The sequence below is a fragment of the Asparagus officinalis genome, chromosome 7, assembly GCF_001876935.1.
Source record: "Asparagus officinalis chromosome 7, Aspof.V1, whole genome shotgun sequence".
In the NCBI taxonomy this organism is placed as follows: domain Eukaryota; kingdom Viridiplantae; phylum Streptophyta; class Magnoliopsida; order Asparagales; family Asparagaceae; genus Asparagus; species Asparagus officinalis.
In genome coordinates, this window is record NC_033800.1 from 43,300,179 (window position 1) to 43,326,400 (window position 26,222).

At 36.4% G+C, this 26,222-nt stretch overlaps 1 protein-coding gene across 2 annotated transcripts in view; it reads left to right on the forward strand.

Annotated features, from left to right (window-relative positions):
* The window catches only part of LOC109849927, a 31,367-nt gene continuing 7,651 nt past the window's right edge, over window positions 2,507-26,222 (forward strand). For both annotated transcript variants that reach the window (XM_020419806.1, XM_020419805.1), the window contains exons 1-6: window positions 2,507-2,776; window positions 2,896-3,053; window positions 6,087-6,774; window positions 6,908-6,992; window positions 12,952-13,039; window positions 21,164-21,348. In XM_020419806.1, coding sequence (XP_020275395.1) covers window positions 2,733-2,776; window positions 2,896-3,053; window positions 6,087-6,774; window positions 6,908-6,992; window positions 12,952-13,039; window positions 21,164-21,348 — 1,248 coding nt within the window. In that variant the 5' untranslated portion in view covers window positions 2,507-2,732. The remainder of the gene's footprint in view (window positions 2,777-2,895; window positions 3,054-6,086; window positions 6,775-6,907; window positions 6,993-12,951; window positions 13,040-21,163; window positions 21,349-26,222) is intronic.

The window sequence follows — 26,222 nt, forward strand, 5'->3', positions numbered from 1 at the left end:
GAAAGGAAGCTTGGTGGTAAGATTTCATTCTTACATGCATCAGGACATCTTCCATTGAAGAAGTCATAAAGCCAATGACGATCAACACCGACTGCCAGTGAAGAATGTTTGATTAGTTAAATCATTAAGCATAGAGAAGTACGTATGAGATGGCTCAATAGATAACAAGAACTTTGTAGATATGTCACTATGAATATCCTTAAAATGAATATTTTCCACTTGTCGATTATTTGTAACTAAATCTACTCCTCCATACTTAAAAGGAGAATCCAAAGAATTACTGTTTATGCTACAGTAAAATATTGTAGCATGAACAAAAAATCGAATCTGCTACTCTGCGCTCGATATTGTATCATGAACAGAAAATCAAATCTGCTCATCCATAATTGAAGTTACTATTCATGCTATAATATTTACGGTATCATAAACAGTAAAGAAAATCAAATGTATTAAAACTTAGAAACTTCTTTAAGCAAAGAGGAGTAGATATAATTTCTAAATCAAATGTATTAAAACTTAGATCATTCTTTAAATATAGATGAATAGATATGATTTCTAATTTTAAGCATACAATAATTAAATCAAATGTATTAAAACTTAGAGGGATGCAAGTTCAAAATACAGTGCTTAAAAAATAAGGGACCGTAACATTTAGAACAAGGAAAATGTTATAATGATCAGTGGTTTCATCTAATTACTCACATCACATTGTTCAGGCCATCCATATGCTCCAAAGAATATATTTCTTGCTAAAAGTTAAAATGATAAAATAACTATCATATGACAAAAGTAGAAGCTGATTAAGTCAGATAGCTTCCTAGTATTTTAGAACATTTTAGCATGAGATTCATTGACTCAACTAAGATTATTTGTACCTGACTACTTCCCTAGCTTATAAAAATTGCAAGTTGCATGCACTGGCCCACCTCCTTGAAGGCGAAAATATGAAGAAACTTAATAATGTTTAAGCATAAGAACAAACACTTAGCATACAAAATTTGAACACAATCGAATCAGTTAAAGTCTTGAGTAGGAGATAGTTGATTGCAACAAAAATCAACTTTAGAAATGGTTCATGCGTAAATTAAAAAATAAAAAATAGTTTCTGCATAATAATAACCTTTTTAAGAATAAACCATATTCTTAATATGGTTTCCAAAGAAATAAAAAAAAACTTTTTTTTATATATCCTCTGATTCAACAGTGTATATACTTTTGACACCCTATTTTATACAATGAATCCAAACCGAGATACTTTCTGGTCAGTCTGACCCGAGTGCGACTAATCGGTTTAGCTAGCGAACGCGAAGGACGGGCCCTACATATCCGTCTGTTCTCTATAAAACAGACAACTTAGTAAATTGTGCCTTTGGCCCCATTCATTCACCAACCTATAATAGGGTTTCTTGGACGTTAGTTCCTCGATAATTTCATCATGTCAGTCCCTCAAAAATTTTAAACTTATCGGTGAGGATCATTTTGGCCATTAAGGGACCAATTTGCAACACCCTTTGACACTGTTTGGCAAATGGTTAAGGAAAAAGAATTAAACCGAAGGATTAATATAATTAGTCAATTTGATAATCCGAAGGACTAAATTATTAATCTGTTATATAATTTTTATTTTAGCTCTCATGATTATTTTTCGTGTTTGGGAATAACAAGAATTTTGATTATTTTCTTTACAATAAAGTTTATACCCTTTGTCAATCGGCACCTTTAGTATTTGAGAGCAATTTTTCAAAGGTTTGAGGGACTGAAATGTAGTTATTGAAGATTCCAGGGGCTAATATCTTAAAGGGTTATTTAGTACTAGTCCCTGGATCTTCAATAATTCCAAATAGTCCTTCACATCTATAAAATTGCCTCTTAGTCTACAGTTTAGTCCCTTAAAGACCAAAATACCCACAACTTTTCTTTGAAGGGTTATTTACAATTTGGCTCTCTAAAATTGACACTTTTTTAAACTTTGATAGCCTAATTTTTTATACTTTGATACCCCGAAGTTTACATATTTTTTAACTTTCATACCTTAAGGATTCCACATCTTTTAACTTTGAGATACCTCAAAGTTCACAACTTTAATTTTTTTTAATTACTTTGATACTCTGAAGTTTGGGATGTCAAACTATTTAGAACAAAACTTTAGATTATCAAAATCGGAAAAGTATAAACTTTATTGTACAAAAATGCCGTAACAAACGAATTGTCAAGATATCAAAGTAAAAAAAAAGTTGAAAACTTTAAGATATCAAATCAAAGTGTTAAAAAAAGGGGTATTAAAGTAGAAAACATACACTTTGAATACCAACGTGCAAGTAACTCTTTTTCTTTGGGGGACAAAGTGGATTTTAAAGCGAGAAATCGTAAGCGAGGTGTTTTGGTCATCGAGGGACCAAACTACAAGACCTTTAGGATTTGAGGAGCTAACGAACAATTGTTTGACATTTGAGGGGCTAATACCAATAACCCTCTTCTTAAAAGTTAAAACCCGTACTCATTTCGTTCGGGTTTGGTCCTGTGGACTCGTTCATCCTCTTGCCTTCTCTAAATTTCAAAATATAATAAGTGCTTAATATTGGACGGGGCTCACGCCTATGCTCCCTACAAAATGATGAACCTCTGATTCCAAATTGTTGCCACGATACTCTCATTTCCCAGACACATGCAACTCCCCCCCCCTTTAAAACTTTCCAAGATCAGCAACCTTGATAGAATCCGAGCGGCGAGCCATGGCCTCAGTGCTTCGAGAGACCTCGGGAGCTGCAACGACGAGGTCAGTTCATTTTCTCCCTTTCTCCTTAAATTATTATTACTATTATTATTAAGCATCAAATCTCTCTCCCCCCTAAATAATGATCAGTTTTGCTATTTATTTTTTTGGTAATTTACTAGGAGGCTTAACCCTTTGAATGTGAGAATGGAATCTGGGAGAGGGATATCGATCAGCGAGCGGGGCAAGAGCTGGACGATTTGTTTGCATGCGTTCGCGGATATGTCGCATGTGCCTCCAGCTGTATTTGTGTATCTCTTGAAGGAATGTTACCTTTCTGGTAAATTTTTTTTGCCCCCCTCCTCCTTCCTATTGGTAATTTTATTTTTTTAGATTATTGATTTACTTGTATCTAGGCTATTGTGGAAAATAATGGATATGTTGTGTGGATTTCATTAATTTTTTCTCTTCTTATTATTGTGGGTTAGTATGTGTACTTATGGCATTGGGCAATTCAAGTGCTTTATTGTACACTAGTTTGGTAGTTGCTTTATAATCTATAAAGCTCAAGGTTTGAGCGTGGAACTTTAAATGAGATGTTTTGAGGCTTAAAGGGTTGTTGAGGCATTCTCAAATTTGAAATTAGGCTATTATTTCTAGTTTGAAGGTAGGAGCTTGTTGTGGCTTGGCTCTCGTTGCCGCGTGTTTCCTTATTTCTATAGGATTTGCTGCAGAAAAGAAAGCACTTGGTTGATGTTTCATCGAAATGTTCAGAAGCTCCTTTTTTTTTGGGTTATGATAGAATCCTTGTTTTGCAATTATGAGATAACTCTTCAAATTTGTTGTGTTGTTTATCTCTGCTTGTATATGGTCCTGAATTTTCTTTTATAGGTTCTTTTTCGTTAAAATCAGGTCGGTAAAACTCCTGTAACTCGATTGTCTGCAAATGTGCTGAGAGATTGGGTCGTAACAGTACTTTTCATGAGCTTTCTGTAGTTATCTTCGTCAGCCTTAACCTGACCTTAAATATGTGTTTTGTCATATATATATATATATATATATATATATATATATATATATATATATATATATATATATATATATATATATATATATATATTATATATATATATATATATATATATATATATATAGAGAGAGAGAGGAGAGAGAGAGACGAGAGAGAGAGAGAAAATATGGAGAACCTTGGTACCAAGTTGCTTAAAGTAACTTGGTAGTGATGTGGCCTAATCTTGCCCCTACATCACACCCTCGAAGATAGAGCCTCAACCACCCTTCACCAACTCCAATGTAGATGTAGGGACAAGATTAGGTCACATCACTATCAAGTTGTTTGGAGCAACTTGGTACCAAGTTTCTCCATTTTTCTCATATATATATATATATATATATATATATATATAATATATATATATATATATATATATATATATATATATATAATATATATATATATATATATATATATATATATATATACCATGCTTGCTTTTGAAGATGCAAATCCAATTTTCATCCTTTGTGCATCCCTTTCTTCACGATGAGCGTACTTCTTACCTACCCCGTCTCTTTTTCATTTTGCATCATATTTGCTTTCAGATATGGCCTTCTATTAGATTCTTATTTATTCTATTTTATAGTAGGCAATGCCTTAGTGCCAGGATTCATTAATGGGGCTTAACTACGAAACTTTCAACTCCACTGGTACACTTCAGAAGACGTCCTGATAACCAATTGGAACCTTACGAATGATATGATGCTTGTTGAATTGTATGACCAAACCTTTGTTACATTTGTATGCCGAAGACACTTTTTTTTTCATTATCCAGTCATCCATGATCATTTCTTACTTTCTGTTAAACATCTTGCAAATTGATGAATGCATATTCTATCAAGGTTGTGGAGCAACTGAGCAAGACATGTCCTGAGCTTTTGCATGCCCCTAACTGGTGTTAGATCGAGCTATCCGTTGATGTTGGATTTATAAGATGACTGTGGCACTAGCTATACAAGTTTCCAACTGACCATCCTTGCCCTTTCTGTTGTTTTCTTGTTCCTCTTGCTTGTTCCAATGACAAACTTAAGACTTTGAGTCACTTTCTTTTGATGAATAAATATACATTTTGAAAATTTGTGGGAAGCCATAAAATTTCTATAAGATTTACTTTGTTGGTTTGAGGACAAATATATAATGTTTTGTAATACCCTATTCAAAATAGAATATGTTGATCTGACATTAAAGAACCTTTATATCATTCTTCATTTCTTGAATTCCTAGCATAATAGTGTTTCAAGCAATGTCCATAAGCAGATATACTCTTATTAGATCAAGCTGGGAACCCTGCAAGATCACTCATAGAAATGGGAGCTGATGTGATTGCATAAGGTGGATGACATTCTCCTCTAAATAAAGGAGGAAAGATCATATTCTTTTTCTGTCGGTTGACACTTCATGCCAGGGCTTGAATTACATAACAAGACTAATTCTTTTACTAAATCTCCTCAAATTTTTAGAGAGTAGCCGCTGGATTTTTTCTGAATTCAGATTAGATGGGAATGAAGATACTGATTTATGAACAAGATAGGTCTATAACTTTAAAATACATTTTTGTATTTATTTTATATAAAACTTGATTAATCCTACTTTCATGAAGCTACTCGAAATCCTTTGGTCGAGTAGAATCAACATGTAATGCAATGACAGGACTCACTGGAAACAACATTTGGTCCAATAGAATCAACATGTAATGCAATAACAGGATTAACTGGAAACAATACTTGACCATTACTTTTAGAAGGTGAATTTTTCCAGGCAGGTGGGCTAGTCAGAAAAAACACCGTGATTCATTGTTAGTCTGTTAATAGTTCTCCTACGCAAGTTCTAGCTATACGCATAGTTCCAGCGTAATTTTTTTTTCCATTAGATAAGGTGAAAAAAAACTATTGGTTTATGTTCTTAACTTTGCATTATATTAATTATTGTCAATTCTATGTTTGAAATCTAAAATTTTAATGTTCTAATTTTTAGTTGATAAAGCTAGTGTTTCTTATTGCAGAAAAGTAATATGTTTTTAATTCTTAAATCAGTAAGGTGTGTAGAAGTATGGGAGTGTATTCCTCTTTTCATGCAAGACTATCAAAGGCGATAGTGGTGTTCAAAGGTGCTTTGAGACTTTCTGGTTATTGATATGATAGCATATATACCGTTGAAGCTCGGTTCAAATTTGTATACCCAAGAGATAATTTTCTATTTAAAGATGTTTTCCCTTTTGATTGTATTTATAAGTATCTCCATCTAGAATGAGTGGTCATACTGGATGTGATTTGCTTAATTTGTCTGTGTTTTTGATAGGCACACGTACAGCAACTCAAAAGTTCAAAGTCCTTCAGCAGCATGTTTTTCAAGCACTCCATAATGCGCCCCAACCAGGCCCAGCTACGTTTATTGTTCAATGTCTTTATGTAGTGCCTCTATTAGGTCTTCCATATGGTGAAGGATTCAGTCATCTACTGACGTCCTCTATGCGCCGATTAATTTCAAGAGCTCCTGAATCTGGTCGAAATGATTTTCCGGGAGCAAAGCGCCTTGCGACACATTTATTTCTCGATATTCTTGCTGGTGCGGTTGTCCATGCAGAGCGTATTCTAATAAAGATATTAGAAAATTTTGAAATTGAGTTGAAAGATGTTGGAGAGGCAATATGTGGTGTGGACTTGAGAACCGATGTCTTGGATATAGCGAAGGCACGCATTGAGCATTATATACTAGCCTTTATGGAATCAGAATCTTATGTGACTGCTGTAACGCTATCAGAGCACTTCTCCATCTGCCCATCTGGTGATTTTTTTCTATTGAAAATGATGGAAAACAATCAATTCAAACCAGCAGAAAAGTGGGCCACATTAATGGGGAAGCCGATGGTATGTTTAGTGATCCAAAAATATCTGGACATGAAAATGCTGAAGAGTGCCTATGAAATGATAAAGACAAACAATCTTAAGCAGGAATTTCCAGATGTGCATCATCTCTACAAAGAAAGGTATTTATGTCGAATTTCCTTTTATTTTGAACAAGTTCCATTATGTATGTTGAACTTAGCCATTTCATTACTATGCTGCCGAAGTATTCTTGTTAATGTATACAGTTACTATTTATTGTTCATCCAACTGCAGTTTACTAAAGAAATTAGCTGAGAAAGGATGTTGGGACATTGCAGAACTTAGAGCTCAGAAGGACAGACAACTTTTGAAATACCTGGTAAAAATATTGCATTGCTTGATATTTGGAAAGCCTGTGTTTTGCAGCTGTAATTGTTGAAATGTTGTATAACTGTGCAACAATCTTAATAGGATATAGGAATGTTTGTCGTTGTTAACTTCTTATCTGACCCAGAAGGATATTAAATCAGATTCTTAAATCTTAGGGCGTCTCCAATGGAGCGCCAAAACTTCATTTTGGAGTGATTTGGCGCTCCAATGGAACACCAAACATCCCGCTAAAATAGCGGGATGTTACAGTATTGTGCCAGAAAATGGCACAACACTGTAGCATTGGCGCAATTAAATTTTTTTTTTGTGAATTTTTTTTATGGAAGGTCTTATGAGAAGAAATGTAGAAACAAACTTTTTTTCCTTTTGTTATTTATATTTGTATTAATAATATATATTATTTTATATTAACTATTATAATGAAATTAGAGTATAAAATAATTATTAAAATAAAATTCAAAAATGGAAAAAAATAGATAATTTAATCTAAACACTTAAAATTTCATAATACTAGAACGAAATGAAGAAATAAGATAACCTACACCATTTAGATAAAAAAATACAACATAAACATTAGGACATAAAAAAATAGTTAAATACACTATTATAACTAATTATATGTGATGTTAAATGTAAATCTTTAGTTGAATTTATGAAAGTAATATTTTTAATTTGATTTAGCATTTAATTTTTATATTTTTATTTTATTCATAAAATATATTATTATAATTAATTATATGCAATGTATTATATAATTATATAATTTGTTAAATATTTTAAATGGATAAAAATGTTAAAAGATAAGAATAATAAAATGAATATTCTTTTTCGTGTAACATTTGGTGTAATGGTTGAAGATGAAATAGTGATTTGGTGTAAAAACTACACCAACTTGGTGTAAAAACTACACCATTTTGGGTTTTTGGGTTGGAGATGCTCTTAGTAATTCAAAGCAAATAAGGGAAAACGACCCTCTCAAGAGTGTAGGTGAAGACACAACTATAAGTTACTCGCCTCCGCTTTTCTTCTTCATCTCTGAAACGAAGTATATCAAATAGACATCAGCAGCATATTTTAAATTCACTTTATACTATACAAAAGACCCTGTACTGGCCATGCCAAATGCACTATGATATGGAGATTTTTTTGATGGAATTTTTTAGCAGTACAAAATTGACTACAGAACCTTCTGTAACTGTGATTTCTTAAACTAAGACTGTCTTCCTACTTTACATGTAGTGCGAGAGAAGGGAAGTGTAGGCAATTAAACTGAGTTAAACTACAGTTTAATCTAATATATAACTGGAATTTCAGTGATGAAACTTTTCTTGGTCACTAGTATTCTTCCTTCACGGAGGAATGAAGATACCCTGCTTGAGTTCTTGTCGAATAAAAGTTCGTCTATATCTTCATGACATTTTTCTTAAAATATTTATGAGAAACTATGGTACAAAATATGTTGTTCTTCTTGAAGAATATTTGACTGGAATTATGGAGTGCATTAAACTTTTGGTGGGTAAACCTTGATACGCGTTGCTCTCGTATATATTCCCTGAACAATTGCTGAAAGTAAGCGAGTGTTCATTGAGGGCTATGGTGGTTTTATCTGATGGAACAAATTGTCTTTGTGACTTGAAACACATAATTACTTTGCGTTTCTTGATGTTCACAGTAATACTCTGTTAGGGTTTTCTAGTTATCGTGCAGGTATTATCATCTTCGAAAATTAATGCAGAAATAGCTACACATTTTTGCATTGAACAGGAATTTGTAGGTTTCACATGTTGGATTGCATTGGCATAAGTAACTCATATCATTATTCTTTCTAGTAATGAAAAGCAGGATTTACATACATTATCATGTCACTCTCTGATGCGTCAGGAATTAGTTTTGACTTGTTTGCTAGCTTATATTACGCCCTGAAGATGCTTGCATGTTAGAAACTTGTATGATTTCCTACTCTATCTAGCCAATTTTTTACTCCTGGGGAGTTTTGGAAGGCTGTTTCCTGGCTGGATGAGATTGAACTCGATAATTCCATCAATTAGGTAGTTTTCTTCCAGCCACCTGTATTTAAGATTTCATGGAAACACATTTTCTCAACCATAGTTGCAAGGTTTTAAATATCGGATATTGGAGAAATATCAGACAAACGAAGCTGATGTTGGATTGTTTTTTTTTTTTGTTGGCAAGGGAAACCTGGTCACCCCAGCTCAATTTTACTCCCTTTGGGAGTCCCGCCAGCGGCCCTTGATCGATTCCCTGTGGTCCCCAATTTCCTGCAAGGAGCTACCCTTGTTACCAGGGGCTCATCCCCACAGTGTGGGCGAACAGGCAGTGGACCACAAGGACGCGACCTGGTGAGCATACAACGGGCTGAGCCTAAGTGACCAGTAAAACCCCGGGATCCTGTCCCCACCCTTAAACCCACAGGAGCCAGGTGAATACGGTAGCCTGTCCCCACCCTTAAACCCACAGGAGCCAGGTGAATACGGTAGCGGGGATTCGAACCCAGTCGCAACGGGCACGCAGGCTTATGTTGGATTGTTGATATCAGATAAATGAAGTAAATATCAGAGTGCCATATCGACTGATGTGCATATATTATATAATGTTCTAAAGTGTAATCTTAACACATTTAATGATATCTAAGAACTCAAACATGCAAATAATGTATGTTTAGGATCACTGACCAATTATAGAAACTTACTTAGGGAAAAGCCTACTAGAATTTACTAAAAAGCTTCATAGGGCTAGAATTTTTATTAAAAAACATCAAAGGAATTTTGCAGAACTATATTGTTCTATGAAAAACCATATAAAAGGACATATCAGCCATGTCAGGATATATCGCCCAAAAAAGCTAAAAAGCGGTAACGGATATTGAGACCATACCATTTTGAGTAGTCTTATGTAAGGATATATCAGATATATTAGGGATATTAAAAACAATGCATAGTTTCCTTAGAGTGCCTCACCAACACATATGGTTCGTATGATGTCAAATATGATAGCTGGTTGCATGAGCTTGATCAATTAGTACATGGGCTTTCATGAATTTTAGCTTGCTTAACCAAGAATAAATATCAATTTAAAGGTCTGATTTCAAATGATTAGTCGATAACCATTTTAAAAGTTTAAGAGGATGCTTTTAGTTTAGAATTGTGCTACATAGCTTCATTATAAGAGACTTAGATTGCTCACTATAGCATAATATTTGAAGGAGCTCGATCATATGCGAACCCAGTCCTCCATAGTTCTTAGGGACAGAAACAGTAAACCAAGCCACTTTAACCTTTCTATTATTATCAATCATACTAGCCGACAAGAAGTTTCTATATATTTTCTCCACTTCTCTAATAACTTCCTTAGGCAACATGAATATACTCCCCAAGAAAGTTTGCATACTAAAGAGCACAACCTTTATGTGCTGGAGTCTTCCAGCAAAAGAAAGCAATCTAGATGTCCAATACCTGATTCTAGAAATCATTTGCCAATTAGGACATCACAATCATGAGAGGATAAACCATTGAAAGTAAGAGGAATGCCAAGACATCTTAGTGGTAACTTTTCCTCAACAAAATGAAGAAAACTCAGAATTTCATGCCTTGTATTAGCAGATACTCGGGCAAAGAAAACCTGGCTCTTTGATTCATTTGCAGACCAGAAGCTTGTGAGAAGTGATGAAATCTGTCCACAATATGGTTAATAGAGGAAATATCACCTTTACAAAAAAGATCATTAGATCATCAACAAAGCATAGGTGAGTTAATTTCATCCTTTTACACTTAGGATGGAAAGGATGGAAATGAAAGTCCTTGACCTTTTGAAGATCAGCCAAACCTCCACTCAAATACTCCATGGCTAGTACAAATAAGTACGGAGATATTGGATCTCCGAGCCTCAACCCTCTAGCCCCAGAAAAGTAGGTCTCGTTTTGTCATTTGATTAAAATAGAGAATGAAACTGATTGGACACGAGACATGATCCACTTCCTGAATCTATGAGGGCAACCAAGTCCAACCAGTGCATTATCCAGAAACTCCCAAGTCCCAACGAAAAGAGTCATAAGCCTTTTTCAAATCAATTTTGATAGCAACACTGTGGCTTATGTTCCTTCTGCGATACATATGGAGAATTTCTTGAGCCATAAGTATATTATGTGCAATATTCCTCCCTTTAATAAAAGCCCCTTGAGATTCACAGATGAGAGAACTAATAACCCCCTTGAGTCTATTTGTAAGCATAGTTGATATACACTTATACAGGACATGGTCACATGCAATCGTCCTAAAATCAGAAGCATGGTTTGGACAAAAAACTTTAGGAACTAGAGTGATGAATGTTAAATTGAGAGTTCTGAGTAGTTTACCACAGTGAAATGATTTAACAACACAGATAGTTCAGTTTGAACTGTCACAAGCCTGACCCAAATTTTTTGTCTCTCTCTTAGCTGGCCGCCAAGTTCAAACTTTTTAGCTGCTTAATTACCACTGACATAGGACTTGATATCTTCAATCTTTCTATTGCCAAGGTAGAACTTCTTGTTTGGTTATTTGACACTTTATCATCACATTGTAATCGTAATTGAATTCTTCTAATGTTTAATTAAATCATAATTGAATTCTTTTAGTGTTTAATTAAATTATTATTCAATTCTATAATGTTTAATTATTAGTTAGTCTATTTCCCATAATTTCATGGAAATTGAACAGTTAATAGTCATGGTATATTTTTCTGACAAATTACTATTAGGATGTATTAGTTCTATATTAAGGGGAAAGAAACTAGTGTCGCCTGGTTTGTCCAAGTTCAAATGCACATCCTTTCAAACTAAATGATTTGTTCTTTATTATTCTTTTTCGTATTTATCCGTTTCGGAATGTGATTCCATCTAAGTAGCATGTAATGACTCAATAAGACCGTGATTCCATATAGCAGGACTTAAATATTACCTATTTGTCCATCCTCTTTCCTAGTTACTGCAAGTTAGAGATTTTGCTCCAGGTCCCTCAATATTTGACTCCGTTACGATAGAACCACCAGTGTGGCAATCCACCTTAATGCTATATGGCTCTGTCTTCTCTTGCTGATAGTTTTCTTAGCAAAGATTTTGGTGTTCACACATATACATTTGCTGGGACTTAGGTAGTTGGTCTTAAACCAGTTGATTCTTTTTCTGGAACTTTTTCCACTTTTGCCTCCATAGATGGCTCAATTTTATGATAACAAGACCGAGTTGGTGATAATTATTCATTTTCTTTATAAAGTCGATGGATCTTTGTCATTGAAGATCGCATCCATAAATTCATCCTTCAAGGGAGTCACCTGAGATGATGCATATTAAATGAATTTACCTGTTTGAATTTTCTGAATCCTATATTTATATACATCTATCTTATCCTACCAGATGTTGTCTAGCCACAGAGCTGAAATGATATCAAATGACCTTAATAACTAAACTAAAATGAAAACGGCCGCATGAAAATGCATTATAAAGTGGCCAGCTGAAAATCCGTAAACCTAAATTTTGGTATAAGCTTAATTAATATGACCTACTGCAAACCATATCTCGATGCAGTTTATATGTTACATGGCCTTAGTTGAGATTGATGGTGGAACAGACTTTGTGCACTCTATTTTATGTTTAAGAAAAGACTACTTGCACATGCTTATGCCAAATAAATAAAATTCATGATTGGCAAACTGTAATGCTTTCTCAATATGTGCTTTATCCCCATTAAAACAATCAACATGGAGCCGACTCCAAAATTTTGTGATAAAGGCCGTATTATTGTAGTTATTGTATTAGCTCAGAGAAGCAAATTAAAATTTTCCTTATCAGCAAGCATTCTGATGAGGAGTGTGTGTAATATTATCTACTTGCTTCTTGGTTTGAGCACGTATTTCAGCAATCGTATAATTTTCTTTGCTGCTTTTAATTAAAGGTTTATTTGGCTCTGGAAGCTGGCTACACTGAGAAGGTCAAAGAAATATGTGACCGTTACACCCTTGAAGGTTTTGATGAAATTTCTGGTATGCTCGCTATGTAGTATAGTATTATGATATAGTATGCTACTCTAGACTCAGATATCCATTTTTATTTCATATTGATATGTCCTGTTCTGTTTTACATCTTTATAGCTGTTATCTAATATGAACCACCACTATTCCGATCACTATAGAACAATATAAAATGCCATCTGGTTATGCAGAACAGCACCTGGTTTATTTCTAGATGTTGATGGCGTTGTAGACGATTTAGTTATCTATTACTTGTGGTATATACTCTTTGATAACTTTTCTACTAAGGTTACAACTAATCTGTCTTGGATAACTTATTTATGTAAGTCTTGTTTATTGAGGATATAATGGTCTCCAAAATAATTTAAAATGATAGCACAGTTAAGGACATATTTTAGCCTGTGGTAATCTTCCCATGCTATGTGACTGGTTAAATTTGGTATTTTAACAGCTAGTGCATTATCCCATCTATATTCCACTTAAATAAGCTCTTTTGTTTGTCAAGAGTTTGCACAAAAAATCCACAGTTTGATCATCGAAACCCAGAGTAGGATTTGCACAAAAGTCCTGTTGTGCGCAGCGGAAATTTCGGCAGCACCTCCGGTGCGCAATGTGCACAACAAGAGATTAGATTATAATGAAATTCTCGTTTCTCAAAGGAAACAAGAACCAAAAGTCAAATATCTCATCAAAGTGAGATATCAGCTCTTCCTCTCGTCAGCTCTAGGACTGCGCGTCGAGGGAACCTACAAGCTATTACAAATCACGGCAAGAACACAAATTTTACGTGGTTCGGCAAATAACCTACGTCCACGGGGCAAGGAGGGGGAGATCTACTAATAAAGGGAGAGATACAATTGGGATTTACAATCTCACAAATAAAACACTCTCACAAACTCTCAGATCCCTCACACAAATATTCTCTCAAAGGGATGCACAAATCAAAGAACAACTGCAAAAGGACTGCTCAAACTCTCTGCTCGCGTTTTTTACCCGCACGAAGCCACACGCCGCCTCTGCAATTTACTCCTTGCACACCCGCTGTCAAAACTCCTCTCTGCACTTTTTTTTTCTTTTGTAGCCGCAAAAGACCGCAGCCAAAGCCTCCTTATCCACAAAACCCTAGCAGAAATTTTCGTGTGCATTTATAAGCATGAGATGAAATCGGGTGGGCCGCAGCAGCTTTCTTCACGCGTGATTGCTTCACGCGAGCTTCGTTCACCTGCAGTACTTCACGCACGTGGTGGCTGGGCCCCACACTCACAATTCTCCACCTTGGTGAAGTTTTTCTCAAAACTGAGCCGACACCAAAGCAACGAAAAGTCCCACTTGTTGTGTCCAGTACAAACTCAATCCACAACAAGTTAAGAACCCGAAAGAGAGTCCAAACGATCTCAACCCCATCAAAACCAACTAATCTAACCGGCTGCATCTAAAGACTGACTACGTATCCTCTTGCCCAAGGAATCAAGCCGAACGTAGTTCACCAAAATGGCCTCCAAAGACCTCAACACCAAAGAATATTCAAAAGTTTCAAACAATGACCAAACTTAACACCTGAAACTTTGGTCAACATATCTGCAGGGTTGTCCTTCGTGTGAATCTTCTCCAATATGACGGTTGTCCTTCGTGTGAATCTTCTCCAATATGACGTCTCCTTCATCCAAAACATCACGAACAAAATAGAATCTGACATCGATGTGCTTCGTGCGTGCATGATAAACCTGGTTCTTCGCCAAATAGATAGCTGACATGCTATCACAATATACCCGAAGGGTCTCCTGTACGATCCCCAAGTTCTCCAATAATCCCTGCAACCACAAAGCCTTCTTCACAGCTTCAGTCAACACCATATATTCTGCCTCCGTAGTGGAGAGAGCCACTGTAGACTGAAATGTGCATCTCCAACACATCGGTGCTCCTGCTAGTGTAAACACATATCCGCTAGTAGACCGACGCTTGTCCAGATCCCCCGCATAATCAGAATCCACGTAACCAATACAATCCTGCCCTGTCTTCTCATTCTTCTGAAATACCAAACCAACATCCACGGTACCTTTGATATACCGTAGAATCCATTTCACGGCCTCCCAATAACCCTTCCCGGGGTCGTGCATGTATCTGGATACCATGCTCACGGCCTGTGACAAATCTGGCCTTGTACACGTGCATGTATCTGGATACCATGCTCACGGCCTGTGACAAATCTGGCCTTGTACACACCATCGCATACATTAAGCTACCCACAACATTAGCATATGGAACTTTAGACATGTATTCCCGATCCTCAACTGAAACAGGTGACATCTTAGCTGATAGCTTAAAGTGTGGAGCTAATGGAGTACTCACCGCATTGACATTTCCATCATAACTGAATTTCTTCAGCATCTTCTGCAAATAACTCCTCTGTGTCAACTTCAACCTCCCCTTCACCTTGTCTCTCTCGATCTCCATACCTAATATCTTCTTTGTTTCTCCAAGATCCTTCATCTTAAATTCGGATGACAGCTCCTTTTTTAACTTTCTAATAGCTAAAGTATTCCTGGAAGCTATGAGCATATCGTCATCATATAACAGCAAATAGATATACTCACCATTCTGTAGCTTGTGCATGTAAACACACGGATCATATGGGCTTCTCGTGTACCCTCGGCCAATCATAAAGCCGTCGAATCTCTTGTACCATTGTCGCGACGATTGTTTTAATCCGTAAAGAGACTTCTTCAGCTTGCATACCAATTCTTCTTTTCCTGCAGCTTTGAACCCCATAGGTTGTGTCATGTAGATCTCCTCTTCTAAATCCCCATGTAGAAAGGCTGTTTTAACATCCATCTGGACCAAATCCAAATCCAGCTGTGCCACCAATGCCAATAAAATACGAATCGACGAATGCTTCACAACAGGTGAAAATACCTCATTGTAATCAACGTCCTCTAGCTGTGCATATCCCTTGACAACCAATCTGGCTTTGAATCTAATTTCTCCAATAGAAGATCCCTCTTTCTTTGCATACACCCACTTGCATCCAATAGCCTTCTTACCTTTTGGTAACTTTACAAGTTCCCAAGTGTCGTTCTTATGAAGAGACTGCATCTCTTCCTCCATAGCTTTCCTCCACCTAATCGAATCAGAGCTTGACTCTGCTTCCTTGAATGTAGAAGGAATCAAATCATCAACGACTTCTGCTGATAAAGCATATGCAACCATGACATCGTCATATCTAGCTGGCCGACGAATGTTTCTTTTTGGTCTATTAGCTGCAATGGACTCCTGAACATGACCCTGTTCCTGAGTCCCAACATCCACTGTATCCTCTAAATACCCGGCTGTCATCTCATCTTCTCCCAGTGTCACCTCTGTAGGAGCCTCAATGGATACAATACTATCTGGAGTGGGTGGAGTCACATCATCCTCCACCTGCTACGATATCTCCTGAATCTGGTCTTCCTCCACCTGCTGAGGGACTTGAGGCTTCATCATGTACATCTCGTCAAATGTGATATCCCTGCTAATAACTATCTTCTTGTCCTGTGGATCCCATAACTTGAAGCCTTTAACTCCATCTCTAAATCCCACAAAGACTGCTTTCCTCGCCCTCGGATTCAATTTACCATCATTGACATGGTAATAAGCAGGACACCCAAATATCCGAAGCGACTCATAGTCACTAGCTACCGAACCAGACCAACGCTCCAACGGAGTCTTCTCCTGTATCGCAGTGCACGACAACCTATTCATGAGATGGTTCGCATAAACCAATGCCTCGGGCCAAAAGGATCTTGACAATCCACTTTGTGTCATCATACATCGCACCTTCTCCAGCAAGCAGCAATGTACGATTTAACCTTTCAGCCACCCTTTTCTGTTGCGGTGTCTCACGTACTGTGAAGTGTCGCCTAATGCCGTGATCCCGGTAAAACTACAGAAACAGATCACTCTTATACTCTCCACCATTATCAGAACGTAGAGTCTTTACCTTTCTACCTGTCTGCAGCCCCACTTTCTTCTTCCACTCCACAAAAATATCCAGAACCTGATGTTTATGTTTCATCGGGTATACCCAATTTCTCCTGGAATAGTCATCAATGAAAGTGACAAAATAGTTGGCCCCACCAAGTGATGTGTGCTTGGAAGGGCCCCAAACATCTGTGTGAATATAGTCCAATATACCTTGGGTATTGTGAATAGCGGTGTCGAATTTTACTCTTGTCTTCTTTCCAAGTATACAATGTTCACACAGCTCCATCTTGCAGGTCTTCGCACCCTTCAATAGCCCCTGCTTCGCTAATACCTGCAGGGACTTATCACCAGTGTGTCCCAATCTCATATGTCATAAACTGGTAATATCTTTCTCTGTGGTAATCGAAGCTGCCAGACCCTTTGTTACTGTCTTGCCCTTCAAATAGTAAATGTTATTTTTCCTGACACCACGCATCATCACCATGGACCCCTTTGTGACCTTCAGAGTCGCATTCTCCAAGATCACCTTATAACCAGCTGCCTTCAAAGTTCCAAGCGAAATGATATTCTTCATCAATTGAGGAACGAATCTCACTTCCTTCAGCTCCCGAGTCACCCCGTCACACATCCGGATCCGTACTGTACTAATACCACCAATAGGGCATACGTGATCATCACCCATGAGCACGACATCCCCTCTTTCTAACTCCTCAAAGCTAGAGAACCAATCCCTCTTAGGACAAATATTGTATGTAGCACCAGAATCCATCATCCACTCCGTAGAGTTAGCGTAACAAACTGACGATAGTGCAGAGCAGGAATAGCCTGAAGAATCTGTATCTGAATTGTCATCACTAGCCTTGACAACATTCACTTCCGAAGCTTGTACAACTTTCCCTTTATTCTTCCCGGCTTTATCTTTTAACTTTGAGCAGTCGTTCTTCCAATGTCCTTCTTCTTTGCAAAAGCGACATTGATTCCTACCAATATTTCTATGGCCACCTCTTGATTTCGATCTTGAGCGATCACCTAGACGATGGTTTGGATCACGACCTCGAACTGCTAATGCATCTCCCGATGCCTTCTCGGAGGGTTCGCCATCACTCTTTCTCAACTCATAATTCATCAAAGCTGATGTCACCTCTTTGTAGCTAACCGTAGTTCTTTCATTTATCATAGTGAGAACAAACGTTCCAAAATCATCTTCCGGCAACGAACACAATAGTAGCATCGCCTTGTCTTCATCCTCAACCATGATATCTACATTAGCCATATCCGAAATTAGCTTCGTGAAGTTGTTAACATGCTCCCGAATGAAAACTCCCCTCTTCATATTGAATTGGTAAAACCTCTTCTTCAAGTGAAGCCGATTCTCAATGCTCTTCGTCAGATACTTCTCATTGAGTGTTTCCCACATTTTCTTCACCGACGTCTCGTTCATTACGTCATAAATAAGATCCGGCGTCAAGCATGACCGAATAACTCCACAAACCCTACTATTCATTTTCTTCCAAACCTTGTCCTCCATATCAGCGGATTTCTCTTGTAACTCAAGAGTCTCCTTCAAATTTTGTGTATCCAAGACGTCCATCACCTGACACATTCACAAACCGAAATTGATCTTGTCGTCGAACTTCGGAACATTAATTTTTATATTATTGATGCTCAGACTCTGTATCGCCTTCGAAAGAGACGATCCCGATGTGCTTGTTTCTCCAATGTTGTCGATCTAATTCTTCAAATAGGAATTCTTCAGCGAATCCTTCGAACAAGTTTCCAAATCCAATTCGGAGCTCTGATACCACTTGTTGTGCGCAACGAAAATTTCGGCAGCACCTCCGGTGCGCAAGGTGCACAACAAGAGATTAGATCACAATGAAATTCTCGTTTCTCAAAGATAACAAGAACCAAAAACCAGATATCTCATCAAAGTGAGATATCAGCTCTTCCTCTCGTCAGCTCTAGGACTGTGCGTCGAGGGAACCTACAAGCTATTACAAATCACGGTAAGAACACAAATTTTACGTGGTTCGGCAAATAACCTACGTCTACGGGGCAAGGAGGGGGAGATCTACTAATAGAGGGAGAGATACAATTGGGGTTTACAATCTCACAAATAAAACCCTCTCACAAACTCTCAGATCCCTCACACAAATATTCTCTCAAAGGGATGCACAAATCAAAGAACAACTGCAAAAGGACTGCTCAAACTCTCTGCTCGCGTTTTTTACCCGCACGAAGCCACACGCCGCCTCTGCAATTTACTCCTTGCACACCCGCTGTCAAAACTCCTCTCTGCACTTTTTTTTTCTTTTGTAGCCGCAAAAGACCGCAGCCAAAGCCTCCTTATGCACAAAACCCTAGTAGAAATTTCCGTGTGCATTTATAAGCATGAGATGAATCGGGTGGGCCGCAGCAGCATTCTTCACGCGTGATTGCTTCACGCGAGCTTCGTTCACCTGCAGCACTTCACGCACGTGGTGGCTGGGCCCCACACTCACAAGTCCCTATTAAGTGTTTATTTTGAATTTTAATAGACAATGGATGCTGATCTCCGACGTCAGCGTATAGTTTGTCACATGGGGGGTCTGATGCTAATATAAGGTCTTGTTGACTATATGAAGAATGTCTAAAGTAGAGATTACCTACAAATTGCTCAGGAAAAGTATTTCATCTCTTACCCTTATTTGATCCTGGACCAGACTAACCCCTTTGTAGGAAGAAAATGTTGAGATCTATTTAGGAGGAACAGGTTATTCTACAGCTTCTTAGAGTTTTGCCTCAAATTCCTATGATCAGCTTTCTTTACTTTCTTCTATATTTGCCCTTTTTTATATTTTATATGTTATTAGGTTGCTTGTTAAGTTTATATTTAAGCACTGACATAAATCTATATCATTTACAACAGTATCATATTCAATTAAGGTCAAGACAATAGATAAGTCTTGGTGTCTGTCATACTGTTGGATTGCAGGCTTGCAGGCTCACAGAGTAGAGTTTGTACAGAATCACAAAGTAGCTTTTACTTTTGAAAATTTTCATGATCAAGATCTCTATTGTTTCTGATGCTATGATAATGATCATGTTGTCAAAGATTGTGCTAGTAGAGAGGTTTATGAGCAGAGTACACAGAAAAAGCATGTCACAGTTGATCCCTATTTGATCATGGACCAGTTACCCCTTTTCTGAGGAGAGATTGTTGAGATCCACTTATGGAGGAATAGGTTATAATAGAACTTTTTTGAGCGTTTATGTCATTTTAGATTCCTCTGATCAGCTAAGTTTCTGTTCTTTTCTTCTCTTTTTTGTGTTTGCTCGCTTCTTTAATTTTAAAGATTATTATGGAGCTAGTTAGGTTTGTAGTGAACCACTTAGCACAGAATGTATATCATTTACAATGGCATTGAACTCAATTAAGGATACGGCAACAAGGAGTTTTGGCTTCTTTCATATTGTTAGAGAGATTGCAGATTGGCTGGTTATCTGTCTTTGATTCTTTATACTTGAAAACATGCCCCACGAGGAGGCATTACTATGGAATCATTTGGCTATGACGCGTTTGTTTTCCTGCCACTCATACAACACACATCCACACAATGTTTATTTTATTGCATACTGTACTTTTTCATAAACTTTATTTTCTGTCCATGTTTATTCTGATCAAAATCATAGTACATATTTATGCTAAACCAAAATTATTTGCATTTTTTTTCTATTGAGTACATGACCGTAGAAAGTTTTCTTTCTAAGATAGTTGGTTTGAAGAAACTCGAGAAAGGGAAATTATAGATTACCTTTTGTTCTGTCCTATATTGGATTACAGAATGACTGTAACTGTTATGGAAACCTTATGGTAGGAATATATGTGAGAGGAAGAGTAAGAGAAGGGACATCTAGATGATTCTTGTGTGCAAAAAAAACCACCAAGACAAATGCATTTAGATCTTAGTTGTGGAAATTTGTATGAAGCCTGGCATTAACATAATTAATTTGCAATTACCATGTACCATTTTGCATGTTGGGTATGTTTTAAAGATCTGAAAAGTTTTTAATTTCTATATTTCTTTTTCACTGTATTTCCCACTAATTATCGTTTAGATTAGTCAAATTTGTTCCATGAGTTCTCTTACATCCTGTAGGTTTATACTTAGGGTTAATTTTGCATATGATATGCAGTGTCGGATGAATCCTCTCGCACCTCTCAATTCTTGGATCTTAGTAGTTTGATTTTGGATGATATTATATGGGTGGATGATATCAATGGGTTACTTGCTGCTACTAACTATATTGAGGGATGTAAAGTTATTGGTCTTGATTGTGAGTGGAAGCCTAACATTGAAAAGGGATGTCAGCCAAATAAGGTAAGATTACGTATTTAATTGAAAATTGATACCTAGCTTTATTTTCTGTTTCTATTGGAGTTTAACATTTGTCATATCATTGTTTATAAAATTTTGTTAGAGCTCTGTTTTTCAAATTTGTTATGAGGAAGAGTATGGTATAGTATTGAAGTGGACTTTTGCTTGTTAGTTTGTCAGCAAAGGTGGGGCTGGTAAACTTAACTTGTTCGGGTCTGTTTATAGATAATATGCATCTATGCTTTACAAGTAGTAATTCTAGCCGATTTAGTTTGTTGATGTGTATATAGTAAGTACTCTGAAAATTACCACATTGACCAAGCTGGTACATCCACCTTGCATTTTGCACTTGATGATTAGCTATTTAGCAATATCATTACATCAAAAGAGTTTTAGTGTGGCAAATGCTTTAGGAAGCTCGGATATCGGAGATGGCCCTTGTCATATTGATTGCACAGGATTAAATAGATAATCTGTTTTTCAATAAATTGTGCTAGGGATTGAATAAGTGACAGTGAATGATTAAGGCACAGTTTGCTTGGGCTTAAAGCTTATTTCTGGTCATAGACCAGTGAACAATCCTCTTTCTAGCATATGTTATTCATCTTGGTAAAAAAAACTTCTTGTGCTCTGATGGTTTACATTTGATACTCCAAGGTTTATTTAATTTTTTATTCAGAAGCTTGAGAACACCATGGTGATATATAGGCACTCAAAATCAACTTATAATGTATAAGAAAGACTAAAGTCACGTCACAGTGTGTGCAAGTGACGGATCAAAATAATGGGAGTAGAGAGGGACAAGGAACTAGGCAAAAGATCTAGAATCATTCATTAGGAATAACACAATGATCTGGATTCTGAAGTGAAGTAGGAAGATAATGATAAAGGACATAGTGCAGCACGCATGGGCGCGCGCGCACACACACACACTGAAGTCAAGCCTAGGTCTGGCTTTTAACAGCCTATCAGCTATGCCGGAGGCAATTGAATAAGAAAAATAAGCGTGGTGGTGAAATTGTTCTCACATTCCAGTGCACCTCCTGGGAATGAGTAAAGTGTTAAGTAGTGGTTGGTCACAATACAGAGGGATGTAAAGTGTGAAATTCTGTCCCAGTTGAATAGGGAGATAACATGACTGCAAGTCTGGAACCAAAATATATGTAGAATTTTTCCTTTCCGGCTCCAAGTTAGGTTCAAAGCCTATAAATTAGTCCATTTGCTCGTGGGCATATCTTGAGTTATGTTTTGGAGATTCTAAATAGTGTGTCCTTAAGTCTCTATTCTCAAGTCGACCTAGTGAAAATGAGAAAATAGTCAAACTGTAGTTGAGCACAATAAAAAGGGATGAAAAGCGTGAAATTCTGTCCCATTTGAGTAGGGAGATAAAAAAGATTTGTGTTTGGGGATTTAAAGAGTGGCCATAAGGGTTGGACGCCTCTAGCTTAAAGCAAAAGGTAGCTTCGTCAATACATGCAATTTTCTGTGATGGTTTTAGGCTTTAGGATGAAGATGGCTCACATGATGGCCACATACCATAACACTTAAAAAGCATTGGTCCCATAAGAAATGTACTCCACAATCAGGGAGGCAAAAATATGCTGTTAAGTTATTTCTGCATACTTGTCGCTAGGAGTTGAAAACAAAATTAAGTGTAACTTGATGCGTAAAGGGATCAATTGTACCGTATCTGCGTTGGTATGAAACGCCACGAAGTTTGTGGGGAATCTTGGGATGTTTCATATCTGATTGGCTTAGTGGAAAGAATAACCTATTCAGGCTGGTCCTTTGAGTTAGATTGAAGGGATACAAGGTGTGGGATTAGTTTCAAATTGAGGAAGGAGATGAAAGGATAAATGGGTAACATATTTGCACCCCAAACACCATTAGGGTTTTCCCTTTTATATTTCTTGGGTTTGTAGGACACTGACCAATCTATCACATTCCAACTTGGGCCTTTGAATGAATTCTTATTAGCTCGTTCCCAATTCCAATGCTATCCAGGATTTAAATCATGACTATCAATAAACAAGGTCTTAAGCTTGTGATGTATACGTTGTATATCCATTCTCCCTTTATTCGATTCACATATATCTAGCAAAAATTATGAAATGCTACAATCACAACTATATAAAAGTTAAAAAGATATGTTAGCAATTACAAAGTTATTACTTTTCTATTTAATGTTGCAAACTTGTTAGTAGGAAGACTTTATTTCTAGTTCCACTCTGTTTTATTGGAGGTAGTCTAGACTCTAGATATTAGTTAATGGTAGTGAAAGATCTTTAGGCATTAATAGATAGTAATGGATCTTGGAGGTATATATTTGCAGAACTGACAAGCCAAACTGCATATGGGAATTGGCATAGTTTATAACTGCGTTTCCTTTCTAGTTTATACAATTTGAATCTCCTTGATAATTCTTGGACCCTGATTTTCAAGCTGCTATTAACATTAACTTTTATGATTTATAAATTATTTGGAAGGTTGTGTAGCTTGAGAGACAGGTACACGTTATGCCATTGATTTCTTTATTTCTCTAACTTTTACCACATTGTCAGTCGCTTAATACACTTTGACAATATCTACTATTTTTTCCATGAAAAAACATTTTCTACCCTAAATTCTCTTGTGATTCTCATCAAAATATCTCCATCTTTCTTCAACTTCATCCTCATTTTGTACTCTTTTTTCCATGAAAAAATATTTTCTACCCTAAATTCTCTTGTGATTCTCATGAAAATATCTCCATCTTTCTTCAATTTCATCCTCATTTTGAGAACCCTCTTTAAAGAACAGCATATTAAAGATATGATGAAGTTACTTTCTTAAATGTTCAATAAGAATCTTCCATGAACATTTCAGGTAGAATTGTGACTAGATTATCAAATCATCGACAGGAATTGCCTCTATTTTTTTAAATAGGTTAGTGATTTAAATATGCTTTAGGTTGCGTTTGGATTCGAGAATTTGGTTTCAAGTTCCAGAATTGAATTCTGAAATTTGAAATCCAGAATTTCAAATTCAATTCCTTCGTTTGGGAAACATCCAAATTTAAATTCCAGAATTCAATTTGAAATTCATGTTTGGCAAACTTTAGAATTTTAATTTTAAAATTTTCAATTGAGTTGTTTGTCATCTAGTAGAATTCTAATTTCTAAACTAAAATTGTAGCTCGAAGATAATTTAGAAATAAAATACTCAAATTATATAAGGTTTGCATCGAAATTGGTGGAAATAAATGCCTCAAATAGTATAGTACATATCCAACCAACAAGGCATATAGATTAAATACTTTAAAACCTCGAATGCAGTGATGTCAATAGTTCACCTAATAATCATCATAAAAATAACCGAAATCATTCATCAATAAAACTTCGTAAACTTGTCCACCACTAACCAAAACAATAAATAAAGTAGAAACTTCAAATATTGCATATAACAATTCAACAAACTAGAGATCCAAAATATGTTCGAGCTACAATTTTAGTTAATATTTCCCCGTTATACATTATCATTCTTAAATTGCTCTCGCTCTCGTTTCTTTAAAACTTTTGCATCTGATTCAAATAAGAGTTTCTTTCTAATGCTTATACACTGTTGCTTTGTATTTCTTATTATAGCTTTCTCTCCCCAGTTCAAGAGGTCCTGCTTTGCGAGGTCTTAAATCACCTGAAACAATAAGAAGACCAAATGAGCTCCATTTTAAAGTGTGATACTATAAAGGAATCTCAAGAAAACAAAAGAAAAATAACCATGGAAATAATCTATTAGCATATAAACCCCCAAGACTTAAAAATGAAAATTGCAGATAAAATATGGGACTATTGCTGCATATACCCCATTCTGGATACTCACTGATTTCATGTCGCCACTCCTGTACAATCCCATTGTTTTATGTTTTTTCATCATATACCCTACTATTATTTTACATTTAATGAGGAGCAACTTAATGATAAAATTACACAATGAAAACATGCTTTACCTGACATCTGCAGTTTATAACTAAGTCATAAAATTATCCTCAAGGTATTCATCTTAAATTAACAGTTAAACCATATTTCACTTTACATTAACAAATAGGCAAACTTCATAAAAATTTAGTAGATTAAAAGACAACATAAACTAATCATCCACCTAAGAGTTGACTTTCTTAAACCCAACACGCACCAATTTCTTTATAGTTGCTTAGACCACAACTACAGCTCCAATCCTAATACCAAATCCATGCACAAATGTCATTGAAGATTAATTTCAAACATAATGCATAAACTTATTCAAAAAGAGATAAAACCAGAACTCTAAATTCGTCTCGCAGTAAGAATAAGAAGGGAAAAAACCCAGATTATACAGAAAGAGAATCATCAAACTCTTTCGACTCACAAACAGACCCATTAACCCAGCTAATCAAGTACTGAATAAAGACCTCACAAGATCTTTAAAAATCAAATCTTTTTCACACCCAAGTTGATAATTCCCCCTAAATTCCATCCAATCTAGCAGATCGAGATAAAAAAAAGAACATACCCAATAATAGAAAATAAGAAAAGTAGAGAAAACAAAAGAGGCTCACCGGAGAAAGGAGGATCCATAAGCGAGATCTGGTCACCGGCGCGGTCGCCTTACTGCTTGCTCAGCTACCTTGCAAGGAAACCACACTCATAAGAACGGGGAGGAGAGAGAATTCACCCTTCTAGAGCTCTCCCCTTATTTCGCACCTTCCATATCCATAGCTGCAATAGAATCATCAATTTGTTCTGCAACCTCGCCAGTTGCTCTATCGGTGCCCACTAACACACATATATCACCCCAATTCTCAATAGCTTTGTTTTGATATGCCTTGGCATCTGAATTTACCTATGCAAGCATGAGAACAT